General features: G+C 37.4%; 1 protein-coding gene across 1 annotated transcript; it reads left to right on the top strand.

Annotated features, from left to right (window-relative positions):
* Positions 1-5,415: 5,415 nt before the first annotated feature.
* LOC140853349 (mannan endo-1,4-beta-mannosidase 1-like) lies at positions 5,416-7,789 on the top strand. The gene is made up of 5 exons (XM_073247858.1): positions 5,416-5,775; positions 6,195-6,389; positions 6,525-6,647; positions 6,895-7,097; positions 7,293-7,789. The coding sequence occupies exons 1-5, from the start codon at positions 5,452-5,454 to the stop codon at positions 7,618-7,620; spliced, it is 1,173 nt and encodes a 390-aa protein (XP_073103959.1). The 5' UTR covers positions 5,416-5,451; the 3' UTR covers positions 7,621-7,789.
* The last annotated feature ends 8,155 nt before the right edge of the window (positions 7,790-15,944 follow it).

The following is a 15,944-nucleotide window of genomic DNA, read 5'->3' as shown; positions in this document are numbered from 1 at the left end:
GAAAATATCTTAGTGGACCCAGGTCTTTCACCTCAAATGCTTGCTTCAGTTTTTCTTTGAGTTGCTTTATCTCATGATGGTCATCTCCTGTTATTACAATATCATCAACATAAATCAATAGCATAGTTTTCTTTGCCTTGAAATGCCTATAGAACAGAGTATCATCTGCATTACTCTGTCTATATCCTATTTCTTTCATAATCCGACTGAATCGATCAAATCAAATCTGAGAAGACTGTTTAAGACCATAGAGAGAGTGCTTTAGCTGCAGACTTTTTCAGTGGTTGCTCCGGTCTCAAATCTCGGTGGTATTTGCATGTATACTTCCTCCTGAAGATCTCATGAATAAATTCATTCTTTACATCTAACTGATGTAATTCTCAGTCAAAGTTAGCAGCATATGATATCAGTGTTCAAATAGAGTTCATCTTGACTACTGGAGCAAAGGTTTCATCATAATCTACCCATATATTTGAGTATAGTCCTTTGCTACTAGCCGAGCTTTGTATCTTTCCATCTTGCCTTCTAGAGTCTGCTTCACAGTGTACACCCACTTACACCCCACAGGATGCTTACCAGCTGGTAGAGTGACCAGATCCACGTTTAATTTTTGGATAAAGCAGTCATCTCTTCTAACATTGCTTCCTTCCACTTAGGTTCTGCCATAGTCTTTTGCAGGTACTTGAAATATGATGGAGTTTAATACAGCTATAAAGCTTTGATAAGATAGAGATACATTTTATATGAAATATAGTTAGCTATATCATAACGGTAACGAGCAGGAGGAATAATTGGACGAGTATCCTTCCATTTTGCAATAGGAATATTAAGATCAGAAATGAAGGGAGTAGCAGAAATAATGTTACCGTTAGAAGATTCTGATTCTGAAGAAGAGGCTTCAAGCAGTAAAAACACCTGGGCAGTTGGTGAGTACACACTGGACTCTTCAACTATTCCAATACCAGGCTCCCCCTGAACATCATTACTATGATATCCCCCTGAGCACCAGAATATCCAGGCGTGCATAGAGAGTCACCCGAAGAAGTAATTCTGGTGTCCTATTATTAGATGGACGACTTTCATAATAAGCTTCAGTTTTTCGAAAAGTAACATCCATAGTGACAAGCATTCGTCGCTCAGGAGGGTAATAGCACTTGTATCCCTTTTGAGTAGCAGGATAACCAACAAAGACATATTTCAATGCTCGTAGATCTATTTTTCTACTATGGGTCTATGATCTCGAGCAAAACAAACACACCAAAGACCCTAGGGGTGACCACATAATCAGTAGAACCCTTCAAGCATTGTATAGGGGTCTTACATTCGAGTATCCTTAAGGCATACAATTAATCAAGTATGCAACGGTCAAGACAGCCTCACCCCACAAAAACTTAGAACTTTCATGGTAAAGAGTAAGGACCGGGCTACTTCCAATAAGTGCCTATTCTTTCTTTCAGCAACTCCATTTTGAGCAGGAGTATCAACACAAGTGGTCTGATGAAGAATTCCATGAGTGTGAAGATACGCACAAACTTCTGACTAGTATATTCGGTACCATTGTCAGAACGTAAAATTTTAATTTGAGCACTAAACTGAGTACCCACAAATTTATGAAATTTCTTAAAGCAGTTTAAAATTTCCGTCTTTTCTTTCAACAAATAGACCCACGTTACTCGACTAAAACAATCAATAAAAGTAACAAACCATCTATGGCCCAAGAGAATAGTAGTACTATATGGTCCCATACTCAGAGTGAATTATAACAAAAGGTTCAAATTTTTAACTCCAGATATAGAAAATACTCCTCTAGTGTGTTTAGCCAACTCACAATGATCACAAACTAAAAATTTTTATTAAATTATTTGATAAAAAAAGAAATAAGCGACTAAAAATAAAAAAAAATGTGACCTAGCCTACGATGGTGTAACATAAGTTCTGAAGTGGCACCTTCAGCAGACAATGCATACCTCATCAATGAAGAGTTCATATTTCTCTCATCAGTTGATAGATAATAGAGTCCATTGTGCAACCTACCACTCCTAAGTATCTTTTCCATTTTCAGCTCCTGAAATTGACAATGAGAAGGCCAAAATGTGACAAAGCAATTCAAATCTCTAGTAACAGAGCTAATGGAGAGTAGATTTGTGGGAAAGGATGAACATGCAATACTGATGATAATCTTAAACTAGGAGTACGATCAATGGATCCTTTTTCTAAGACAGAGGCAAAGGATCCATCAGCTATTCGGACCTTGTCCTGTCCTGAACATGTTGAATATGAAATAAAACTATTAGATGTCCTTGTTATATGACTAGATGCTCTGAGTCTATTACCCAAGAGTTGGATGTGCCGCAAGTAAATGCATATGATAGTGTATATGGAGTACCTGAGTGTGCAAAAAGAGAGGAATCAAGATACTCATCCTGGTGGCTAGGCTGTTCCTGAGTAGAAGGTGTGGTGCTAGAAGTTGATTCATACTTCTCCATCATTCGTCGGAGGGTTTGGTACTCCTCTGCAGATAAGCTGTGTACAGTACCCTCAGTCTCTTCAGAGAGATTGGCTTGAGCAGATCCACGACCATGATTCTATCTTCCAGTTCTTTCATTACTACGACGACCTCCATGACCCCGACTACCACGCCCAGGCTGATTTGGGCGACCATGGAGATCTCAGCAAAATGCCTTAGTGTGCCCAGGTTTCTTGCAATGAAAATATACATTCGCAACTATCTGCTGTGGTTGCACAGTAAGAGCAGATCTTACAGGACTACTGGAGTCAGAGGTTACTCGTCGCCATGTCTCCTCGCTCAAAACAGTAGAGAAGACTTGACCCAAACTAGGTATCATATCTCTGGCGAGAAGCTGAACTCTAACAGACTCATACTTCGGATTCAGACCATATAGAAAATTCTGAACCCGTTCTTCTTCTATGTATTTCTGAAACCCATCAACATCAATAGAGCATTGTGGAACAAAAGTTCTATAATAATCAGCCTCGAACGAGAGATGCTTCAACTCGGTGGCATATTCAGTGATAGATAAATTTTCTTGACGAAGCTGACACAATTGAGACCTGATCTCAAATGCTTGAGCAGAATTCTGCTTCTGTGAGAAATTTGGGCCACTGTCTCCCAGACTTCCTGTGCAGTCTCCAGCAGTTGCACACTTCTGGCCACATTCTGTGTCATGGTATTGAGAAGAAATGTCAGAACAACAGAATTCTCCATTCTCCATTGGGCCAGATCTTGCTCACTATTAGCAGGTTTTTTCTTTTGCTGGTGAGATATCCTTCTAAATCTCATCCTTGAACAAGCAGACGAGTGCTCCTTTCCCATTGCAGATATGTTGCTGGTCCATCAAGTTTTACAGTCACTTGAAGAGCATTCAGGAATCCACTATCTCTTGACGATCCACCAGATTAAGTGGCAGCTATAACAAGTCGATTCAGTAAACTTTCGATATCTCGCATAGTAATTGCATTGGCCATCTCCAAAGACAAAGTATGATAATCTCACCATCCCACTATCGAACATCGAATATTTCTTAACTACAAGCTTCCGAGCATCCACTTTTCTTTTTCTTCTTTTTTTTTTTTTAGAAAAAAATAAGTAAAGAGGGAAAAAATAAAAAATTAAGGGAAGGAATTTCTTCCTTACCGACACCCATCACCCGTGAACCACGAGATGGAGAAGACGACGGCCGACATCGTGGTTCGTGCGGTGGGTTCCGACGAATGGAGTGCGGTGGGCGGTGGCGTCGGATTGTGGGTTCTGGCGTCAGAGTGCGACAGCGAGGTGGTGAATCTGGTGCATGGGTGGGGCGTGCGGCGGTTCTGACGATCGAAGCCAGATGGAGGCTACGTCGGGGTGTGCGTCGTCGGATTGCAGTCGAGCAGCGTCGAGTGAGGTAGAGAAGCGGCCGTGGACGAGACAGAGGAGGTCGAAGGCAAAAATGGAGGCAGAGAAGCGGCGTCGGGGTGTGCGTCGGAGTGCACAGGTTACCCCGACGTCGGATTGCAGCGGAGCAGCGGAGCATGCGGCGGGGTTCGTTGGGAAGATGAAGAAGGGGAAGATGAAGAACGGTTTGGATGGCGGCAATGGGGCTGATCTACTGGGTGATGAGGGCGACGGAAGGGGACAGAACGGAAGGAAAGAGACGACAATGATTTGGATTAAGAGGAGGTGGTTCCAAAAAAAAAAAAAAACTATGATAGGGAAGGAAGGGGAAATGGATCAGAACCTGAGTGCTCTGATACCATGACGAAAATGAAGAGAAAAAATATTTTTCTTATTTTTTTCATACTTTAAGAGTGCATACAAGGGGCCTATAAATACAGGTATGTAGATCCAAATATAGTCAGAGAATAACTAGAATATGCCAAGGAATACCAAAAAATATGCTAAAGCATAATATCCCTAGATCCTTATTTAGATAATTTTTCTAATTAGGTTCAATCCTTCCAACAGTAAATATAGATTTACATAACTTATGTATATATTTTTTATACTAAAACAAAGCTTCATAAATTGACATTATTGTTCAAACAATCCACTTTTCTTAATCTTTTACACTTAACCCCATGGTCGGACGGTTCAAATTTATCCATGGAAATAACCAAGATGTTTTTCTTGTCAGATGTAAAAAGAAAACAAAAAAAAAAAAGGTTAGCAGATGCAAAAAGAAAACAAAAAGGAAAAAAAAAAGGTAACGGACAAATTGGTTTTGGAAGGAGAACAAGGGCTGCCCATCTCAACCGATTTTAAGGATCTTTATCTATCCGTGACTGAAACTTCTTCAGACACCGTTACTGCCATGACCATATTTAATGTAAAAGCTGAAGAAAAAGGTCAGGTAACGACCATAAATGCGAAAATGGGTTCTCCGTATCCACTCTCGTGCAGGTAGTTACCCCTTTCCATGTTGATAACGGTACGCGACGAGCGGATATCGTTAGGTTTTATTTATTTTTATTTTTTTAATATTTTAATATATATATATAAATACATACGATGTGATTTGAAGGTATGACAGATGATGACGATTCCATCATAATATTTTTTATGATTGATCTGATCATAAAAGATTTATCCGCTTGACGGTGTAGGCTACTTCATCGTTATCCAACGACCTCACCATGCATAACTAGAACTACACTCAAACACTTGGGATTCCATAAATTGCTTTCTCATGTACGCATCTGATATGTATTAGTTTGCTTCAGATTATAGTATTCCTTTATTGGTTGGCCATACGGTTATCCAAGTTGCACCGGATCTTTGCAGCGACGCAAGGAGTATCCCTTGTCCTCTTGCACTCGTCTGAGTTCTATATAAGCCCCCAACCATGACAGCTCTCCACCATCACAGGCTCAAACATTTGGGCTTTCTGAGTACCCTCTCCTCCCTTTCCACGATCCCTGTTGTTATATTATATCTCATCTTGTAGTTCAAAGATGGTGGCAAAGAGAGTCCTTTTCAGCCTTGGTCTCTTGGCCCTCTTTGTACTCCAAGGTGGTGGTGCATATGTTGGCTCTGGTTTTGTGAGGACAAGCGGAACCCATTTTGTTTTGGATGGGCGCCCGTTCTACTCCAATGGGTTCAACGCATATTGGCTGATGTTGATGGCATCGGACCCGACACAGAGATATAAGGTGTCATCTGTCCTACAACAAGCTTCCGATTATGGAATGAGTGTGGTAAGGACCTGGGCCTTCAGCGATGGTGGGAGCAATCCGCTGCAGTACTCTCCCGGCTATTACAATGAGAACATGTTCCAGGTATATATATAAGCCCGTGCATCATGGTAGCCGGGCTTAAACTCTCTCTTAGTTAAGCAAGTCAAAAAAACACTTGGTTCGACGAGATTACATGTACTACGACCAATAGAGTAGATTTTCCTCCTATGTATACACCAAACATGAAGGTGATGGTAGCCCCACTTGTATTAGCTTTGGCTAAGAAAATGTATAATTTGGAACAAATTTTGAGAGTAGACACCAAGCAGAAAGCCTGTCATTAAATCCGTTACATCCTGCGGTGTTTAAAAGCATGCTTTATAGCTTATAGTTCAGATTTCACGAGAAAATGCTCGCATTTGATGATTTCAGAACACCTGCATGGGTCCTTTTTGTTTTATTTGTTAGGCTCTATATTTTTGTTGAAATAAGTTCTTTTTTTTTTTCCTTTTGGTTTGCAGGGCCTGGACTTTGTCATCTCTGAGGCCAAGAAGCATGGAGTGTTTCTGATACTGAGTCTGGTGAATAACTATGCCGACTTTGGGGGCAGGAAGCAGTATGTTCAGTGGGCGAAGGAAAGGGGAGCGGATGTCCACTGGGATAATGACTTCTACTGGCACGAAGTTGTCAAGGGATACTACAAGAACCATGTCAAGGTGAATACATGACTGATCCCTTCTTGCTGTGACCAAACTTATAATGTTTCCTTTTTCTTTTGCCACGTACGCAAGTAGAAGCTAGCTAGCTACTTCGAGTAACATCACTGCACTTCATGTCTTGCTTTGATCCAGACGGTCCTCACGAGGACCAACACGATGACAGGAGTGGCATACAAAGATGATCCCACAATCCTTGCATGGGAGCTTATAAACGAACCACGATGCGACGGCGATCTCTCTGGCAAAACAGTGCAGGTCGATCCATATAGAACAATATTCACTGATCTTTTCCTACTGAATTATTAATATTTATCTCCAACCCAACTACCATATTTCTTGGTATCTTTCTACTCATTCCTCGATTTTTTTCTTCAAGAAATATGGAGATGTTTCCACTAGGAGGATTTTAATGCTAGCTAGATCGCCACTTCATGGAGAACAAACTCAGCTAAAGTTGGTCCACGTACAGATCCTCTTGACATTTTTAATTGTTACCATACAGAACTGGATCGCAGAGATGGCTGCTTATGTTAAATCAATAGATAGCAACCACATGCTTGAAGTTGGGTTAGAAGGATTCTATGGGGAATCAATGCCTGAAAGAAAGCAATTTAACCCGGGCTATGAGGTCGGCACCGATTACATCTCCAACAACAAAATCTCTGAAATTGACTTTGCTACCATTCATGCCTACCCTGATCAATGGTAAGCTGAGTCTCTGATCATTAACTTCTTAAACATAAAGTTTGACACGTACCATATATTCTAATTTAAGGGGAGTGAAGATCAGTATAATTGGCAAATTATAAATTACACCAGCTGCATATTATTCGCACAGATAATCCATTTCTATTCACAAGACACTGGCATTCGTTGACATTTTTTTTTTTTTTCCCACAGGATTTCAGGCTCTGATGACGCTCAAATGGCATTCCTCCGGAGTTGGATCCAATCCCACATTGACGATGCTGGTGCAACACTTGGGAAACCACTCATGATCACAGAATTTGGCAGGAAGACCGAGCGGGATTCCTTCTACTGGGCAGTGTACAACATGATCTACAACTCAGCCAGAGCCGGGGGGCCATGCACGGGAGGGCTGTTCTGGCAAATGCTGGCTCAAGGGATGGATAACTTCAGAGATGGCTATGAGATCATATTTTCAGAAAGCCCCTCCATGGCAAGTATCATTTCCCAACAATCCCACATGATAGCTAGCCTTAGCTAGCCCACTACTCTTGCTGCAGAGATGACGAGATGAAAGAAGGACCGCCACTGAATTTGGAAATTTCTTATATTCCTTATATGGAGAATAAATAAATGATCTCAGCACAAAAGTCTGGGATCTCCATTCTTTGTTTTATTGATAAGATGAGTTAGGTCTATTCCATTGAACCAATTCTCTTAATTTGAAAGAATTAATTAAGGATGCAAATGTTATAAAAAATTGATCGTTTGATTGTAACGAAAGTAGCAAGTTTTCAAATCGTTAATTGTTATTCTTGCAGGAAATAAAGAAATTTAATTATTATGAATGAAAAGAGAGTCCGTGCGTGGTACATTTTGAAAAAAATATATATATATTTGTCTAGCATATTTTTTATAATGATAATTTTCAAAATTTTCAGCGTCATGGTGATTTTTTTTTCAAAAGTGGCATATGATATTGCATTTCATGGATTCTACTCCCACTTTGTCCCAGTTATGCAAAACCTTGAAGTTAAGCCCGATGATTATGGGGGGGGGGGGGAACTCTGCTCAAAGAGTACGATTACTAGAGTTTTCCCTAGAAAATGGAGTTCTTTTTTTTTTTTTTCGATACTCTAAAACCCTATCAAAACACCCTTCTAGTAAAAAATATAGTACAGTTTCAATGTCCTAACGAGTATGTATTCACCACCGCTCCAGAAAATTTGGGTATTGTAATCAGGCCTTAGTCAACGTCACCGACTGGTATTTCCTTGCCGTGAAGGTAAGCTTGGGCCTCAGGCAAGGAGGCCAAAGTTGTTTCTTTTTTAAGAAACGGAGAAGAAATAGCTTGGAGGTGAAGATGATATAGGTATTATCTATTCAAATTTATTTTTATATTTAAAATAATTTAGATATGAATAAAATTTAAAATTTAATTAATATTTATATTCTATATATATCTATCAAAAAAAAAATATATGAATATGGATATGGATAGGCAACTATCTGATCCGTATCCGAATATTCGAATCTATAGATAATCGTATATAATTTTATATAATATTTATTAATTTTTTTAAAATATTAACTATATAAATATATTATTAATTGATTTATCATCTATTTAGTAATACTTTTATTCTGTAGTCATAAATTTAATTATCTAAATAATATTTATAATGATATCTATACTTTCAGTATCCAAATTGTATCCGTATCCGTTTAAAATAAATATGATATGAATTTTCCATCCGAATAATATCTGTATCCATATTTGCATCCGCAGACAAAACAAATATGGATGTAGATATGACGGTATCCGATCCGTATCCGATCCAATTCAATCCTACGGTGGCCACATCAGTGTTTGTTAAGGTAATAGAACATGGTTGGGGGTAGAAGGTTACAAGGTCTAAGGCACATCAACACTTCCGGGGCTCGTCTGGTTTGCAGAAAAAAAATTTTTTTTTAAGAAATTACTTTCTCAAAATTATTTTTTTAGGATAGAATTTTAGTATATTTGGTTGACTATAAGAAAGTACTTATTGAAAATAGCTTTTGTTTGGTTGAGTATCTATTTTTCTGAAAAAATGTATAAAATATTATTATATCCTTGTAGATATTATCTTTTTACTCCTAAACTTTGTATAAATATAAATATTATATTTATATTAATATAATATAATATTAATATATTATAATATAATATTAGATCATAATAATTTATTATGTTAATATAATATAATATATTAATATTTTAATATAATAAATTTATTAATATAGATATAAGTAAAATATTATATTAATATATTAATATAAATATTATATTAATATTAATAAAAATATATATTAAAATAAATATTAAAATATAATAAATATTATAATATTAATATTATATTATATAAATATAATGATAATATTAATATATATTATATATCACTATTCAGTATTTCATCTTAACCATCTATTGATATTTTACAAAATCTAATAGATTTTAAAAGACTATTTTAAAAAAAAAAGTACACCATTTTTTATCCCATGAAAAATATCAAAATCATCTTCCTCATGAATTTTACTTTTATGTGAAAAGTGACTTCCTATAAAAATTTTTTATTATTTTTTTCTCTAAAACTCCAATCAAATAAAAAATTCCTCTCCTTTTTCCAATAAGTGCCCTCTCTCTCTCTCTCTCTCTCTCTCTCTCTCTCTATTTCCTGTCAACTAAATAAGTTCCAGAGTAACATCACTCGAACGAGAGAGATTTAAGAGGATAACGTGAAGTCACGTCAAATCCCCAAGCAAAAATAGCTGAAGTTCCAGAAAAAAACAAAATATATTTTTAGAATTTCACAAGAAATGAGAAGTAGAAGTCAGGGAGAAGTGGCGGTGGCTATAGGAGCTACACCAGTATCACTGATATATGTGCACGTGAGGGATGAGCTAAAAATTACGCCGCAAGTTGACCACAAGCTGTCACCCATTCTACATGATTATACTCTTGGACTTTCTGGTCCAGCATAGCCAGCTAGCATGTGATCATATACCTACGTATGGAGAATGGCATACATGTAGCATTAAACCAACTTACATGACACTTTTCCTATCTTCTGAATCTATCTCTTGCAAATCACCGAGAGAGAAATGCGCATATAGCAGATTTACTCGTTGGTGGAGTGAGTTGCCAAGTCTAGTGAAATGACTACCTTTCTCTTCGCAACTGTTATAGACATCCAAAGCATCCCTTCTAAACTTTTAATTCTAAAATCAGCGAGTGATCTAGCTTCCAAACTAAGTTTCTTAGTTTGGTGGATCGTGCTGGTGGTAGCAGGAGTAAAAATGAGGCACTAAATCACATTCTATTATTGAGGTAGAGAGTATGAGAGGACAATGGAGAAACTCACTATTATTTTTCATTTAATTCTTAGCTATACTTGATATAATTTTATATAGATACAATATCACATTTCAAATACCTGTACATAAATTCATCGCTATCACTCAAGAGACATAATACAAGACTCTAAGAGACACCATGGAAACCTAAAAAATATGATTACTTGGAATTCCAAGACATTCATGAACTCCACCAGAAATATTACATAATAAAATTAAGTTTAACTATTTCAAACATCTCAATAAACTTAATTTTCGTCTACCAATCTATTATAATGGCCAGTGTTATAGCTGTTATAACAATATTATAATGAAAAATAATGGACAATAACAAAAATAATAATAGCGCTATGTTTTTCTTTACTTTTTTAAAAAATAATATAATTTTTGATCGTACAATCATTTTAGTGGAGGAATTTAAGAAAATTTTGAAATTTGAATAGATTTTGTTATATTGAAAAAAAAGTACAGGAGAAAAATAGAGGCTGGTATTTGTCTTATAACTCTATTATCATGGAAAGTAGCGGTTGTTATATCCTTTACGTTATCCACCTCAATCATGTAATTAGGGGTGGTTGAAACCCGTCCATTATAATGGTTTAAAATTCTGCTATGGTACTCCTAAGTCTTTCTAGAAGTACATAATCTTGACCATAGATTCTAAAATGAAGGGTCTAAAATAAATGATTAGATAACCATTAGTATAGATCATCCGAATCAGTTTTTTTGTATTTAAACCAAATTCTAGGTTTCATTTCTGCCCCTTTCCTCCCCCATTGCTCTTCCAGCCTTGATGGGAAACCAGTCGCCACCTTCCCTAGTGGACACATTGTCACTGCTCGTTTTTGTTTAGGTGAAAAAAATGAGGTTAGTGAGTCGCTTACCCCATAATTATATATTAAGTAAAAAGATGAAGATTACAGAGAGAGAGAGAGAGAGAGAGAGAGAGGACGAGTTGTGGGAAAGGTTCATAGATAATGACATGTAGCTAGGGATGTATTACATAAATATTGGAAAATCGGTCAGGATGTAACGGACTATGGAGAAAAGTTGATGTAGAGCTTCTTCAAATCATGTCAAATGAGCATTGAAAGTTTCTGGAAGTTCATGGGTAAAAGTTTTTGGGTACTATTCTGGTTTTGTGTTTATATATGTTGCTGGGTTATCTATTGTAAAAAGTTACTTTACTGGATGGAGGGTGAGTCTGTATATGTTAACAAACCTTATTTTGTGATAATGTAGCATCTCATGCTTCTTACCAAAAAAAAAAAAAAATCATATCAAATAAGCATTGAAATAGCAAACCATTGAAATAGCAGGACATCAATGAACAGTGGACAATTTTTTTAAGAATTACCCTGACTTGGTTTATATTGCATGCAACTTCTGGAATCAGGTGAGAGGAACGTTTGCCTTAAATTTAAGAGAAGAGTTAGCTGAATGGAAGCTAGGTAAAAAGCATTCGCAAATCTCTTAGTCGGTCATCTTTTTTTGTTATTTTCGTCCAATCTCACTGTAACACCCCGGCCCAAATCAGCCCAAAAAGCCCAAAGCATTACAAAAAAAAAAAAAAAAATGAAGAAGACTCCTGCGGGAGTCTTCTTCCACCCAAATCACCGATGGAGAGGTTGAATCTGAGGCGGATTCAACCTCCCCTACACCCTATAAAACCCCCTCTCCTTCCTTCTAAGGTTGGTCCGACGAGCACCGGATTTTTCTTTTATTTTTCTCGAATTTTTCCATTGAAGCCGCGGATGTCCTCATCGTGTTCATCTCAAAAACTCGCCGGAGACCTCACCGGAGTCGGAGGTAAACCCGTCTTCTCCTTCCTCTCTTCTTTCCTCTCTTTTCCACGGCTTCGTGCACCCTCGCCGGCCGTCAGGGTCGCCGGAAAATCCATGAATAAGATGACCCATGTTTTTGCTCTGTTTCGACTGGACTCTTCCTCCCTTTTCCGGCCACCAGCGCCGCTGTCCATGGTGCCGCACCCCTAGGTTTGGACCCCTACCTCTCTGCCTATGTTTCCTGAAGGTCATGGCCGCCGGTGATCGGCCAATGACCGGAGAAATTCAAGAAAAAAAGGGGCGTCCCCTGTTTTTCAATTTTTCTAATTTTCCCACCGCCGAACCTCATCGCCGGCCATCTCTGGCTCCACCGCCGTTGGTTGCTGCTGGCCGACCACCAGCCATACCACCGCAGTCCGCCGGACCATGGGCAAACGTCCCTCCGGTCCTCCCCTGTTCGGCCAACGAAAAGGAAAGAAGAAGGAAGAAGAAGAAGAAAAGAAAAAGAAAAGAAAAAGGAAAAATAAAAATAAAAATAAAAATAAAATAAATAAAATAAAATAAGAAGACGAAGGAGAGAATTTTTCCTCTCTCTCCTTTCTCTCTTCTTTCTCTCTCCTTTCTCTCTCCTCTCTCTACCTTCTCTCTCTACATTTTCTCTCTCTATTTTCTCTCTCTAGATCTTTTTCTCTTTTTTGGATTTTATCTCTCTAGAATCTTTCTATTCTCTCTCTGATTACATCACAGACCCTAGGATAAATTTGAAGTAAAAATATGATATTTGAGATTGCTCCAAAATTGTGCAGTAGATCTGATCCAGTCCGATTCTACTTGAAATTTGTAACACTTGATTTATGTTAAGTCATCTGATAGGACCTCTGATGATCTTGACCATGATTGCCTCATCGAAAGAATACGAAGATTTCTCTCTCCACTTTCTCTCTCTACTTTCTCTCTCTAGAATTTTCTCTCTCTTCATGGATTTTCTCTCTCTAGAAGTCTTATGGATTAGTGGAAGATCCTGATACATAGATAAATCCTAATTTTGATTAATCCTAAGAGAGGTCCTAGATTTATGTTATTAGGATTGATTATCGGATAATTTTCTCCATATATGTGATTTTTATATTGATCAGGGTCATGAAGAGATGATTGTCTGCATATAATATCGAGTGAAATATTTTGTTAAGAAAATTCATAAATCAAAGAAGAACATTGATTTCTGTCTTGGATCAGTCACCGATAAAGGTAAGAATCTCTGTACGTGATCATCATTATATATGTTATTTTATCGTTGATTTTATCTCCTTGATTTTGCATCGTTGGATTTTGAGATCGATGAATTTGTTATATCTGAGACATTGTTATTTATTTATTTATGTGATTTTGAGTATGAGTATGTTATATCAATACATTTGTATCAGTGATTGATGGCATGATTATATGTGTATGACATATTTATTACACTGCAAAAGTTGAATTGATTAATGAAGTCAAATATTTTAATTTCATGAAAATGAAAAGAAAGAGAAATATGGTTTGGACTGGCCTTGTCATGTGGAATAACTTGCCAGGAGCTTATGCCTGGGACAGCCCCCACAGGCTTATGTGTGGAAGAATATGATCCGAGAAAGATCATGAAGAATCTGATCCGAGAAAGATCATGAATGATTTGATCCGAGAAAGATCATGGCCACTTTGATCCGAGAAAAATCATGAATATTTGATCCGAGAAGATCACAGAAATCGATCCGAATAAAATATCGTCGCATGATCCTGGTAGTCCAAAGCCAAAGCCAAAGCTAAAGCTAAAGCCAAAAGAAAAAGATTAAAGATGATGTGATAATAGAAGGAAAAAGAAAGATAAGACATGAAACAATCGTTGAACAAAATTGTTTCACTTATTAACATATGATGATGCATCTCTTTTGATAAAACAGATAATCTATAAATGTTTGCAGTATTTTGGACAGTGAACATCGACTTTTATGTATTATTGCTTATCTTTATTTTCAGATTATATTATTATATTGGTGTGATATGGAAATTCTTACTGGGCTGTAAAGCTCACACCCCTTCATCTTTCTTTTCTTCTCAGAGTTACAGGATGCTTATGGTTGGCTATGGCCTGGATTTATGGATGAGCAGAAGGATAGATAAAAGTGTCATAGTATCTGATCAGAGAATTGAAGAAATTTAAATTTAATTATGCAAGATTTTATGAATTATTATTGAAATTAAATATTATGGTTGTTAAGATTGTAATGATTTAATTTGGCCTTGCATATCCTTTAGGATTTGTTCTAAGGAGTGTGCGGCCATCACGTATCCGACCCGAATGTTGGGTTCGGGGCGTGACACTCATACCACAAAGACGATTATCTTTGCAGTTTCGCGATAGGTGCAAGCCTCCAAATGAAATAGTATGTTATTTCATTCTTTCCACAATATTTAACAAATGACCACATAAAGTATGTCAGCTACAATTGGGGATGTCACAAACCTCTGTTCTTGCCTCCATTCGTGCCATAGCGTCATTATGTCGTTAGGGAGTTTGGTTATGCTGCAACTTTGAAGTAGAGTACTCCAAACCTCCATTGAGTACGTAGATGCACTAAACCATCAGATGGTCCATGGTTTCGGTATTGTTATAATAGAAGGTGCACCTACTCGGACCAGTGAGGCCTTTTTTTGCTTGAGCCTCAGCAGTGAGCAGCTTGTTATTGAAGCATAGCCAATTGAACACCTTACATTTATCCGGTATTGGAAGCCTCCAGATGATTTTTTTCACAATGGGATACTAAACCTCCGTGTTTCATGAAGTTGTAGCAGGAAGATACCGTAAAGGAGTGTATGTGGAACTATTTTCATTCTTTTATCAGCAACCTCCGTTAACTGTATATTATTTAGGATTTGCATCAAGCAATCAAATTCTATCTAAGCCCAGTAAGATCTCGGATTTCTGAAGTTGTGAGACTTATTTGCTTTGTTCATGAATGCTGCAAGGCTGCAGGATTTTTCTATGTCGAGCTAGTACAGAATATCCATTTCTATTGTCACTACTCGTTAGGTAGTCCAAGTTGTCTACCATGGCATCCACCGAAGGCTAGGAGGATTCCACTGAGATCTGATGATGGTCTCACTACATCCTTTAGGAGGATGGCGAGGTGCCTATGGTAAACAACATGAACTGCCAATAAATTCAATCACAATATGTCACTGCTCGAGGAGGGCGTTGTTGAAAGAGTGAAGAGGATGGCACGTAACAATGAAGAAGAAGAGGAAGGGGATGACGATAAATCCATTCTAATCGAAGCTCTCATACGAGATGGAGGAAAAAAAATTTCAGAGATGAAATGCCCTTCTCTATTTTTCTTATTTTTTTTAATATTATTTTCATATTTTTGTATAATTTTGGAAAATAAAATTTATTTATGATGTTAGTATGTTATCAACTTATCATGCTGACACCATCCATCCGTTCTGGTGAATCGGTCAGAGTACTACATCACTTTCCGGCCTGGTTTTTAAAAATTATTGAGTTTACCACCAGAAATTTCCAAAATAATTAGTGTGCCAAAGGTACAACAAAATATTTTCTTTTCGATAAAGGTACAGCCTATTTTTTTTTTAAGATGGCATTAGAAAACAGAAAACATGCGGCATCCCAGAGAAATTTACATTC

The sequence above is a fragment of the Elaeis guineensis genome, chromosome 13, assembly GCF_000442705.2.
Source record: "Elaeis guineensis isolate ETL-2024a chromosome 13, EG11, whole genome shotgun sequence".
NCBI lineage: Eukaryota > Viridiplantae > Streptophyta > Magnoliopsida > Arecales > Arecaceae > Elaeis > Elaeis guineensis.
This window is presented reverse-complemented; position numbering and strand designations above follow the sequence as displayed.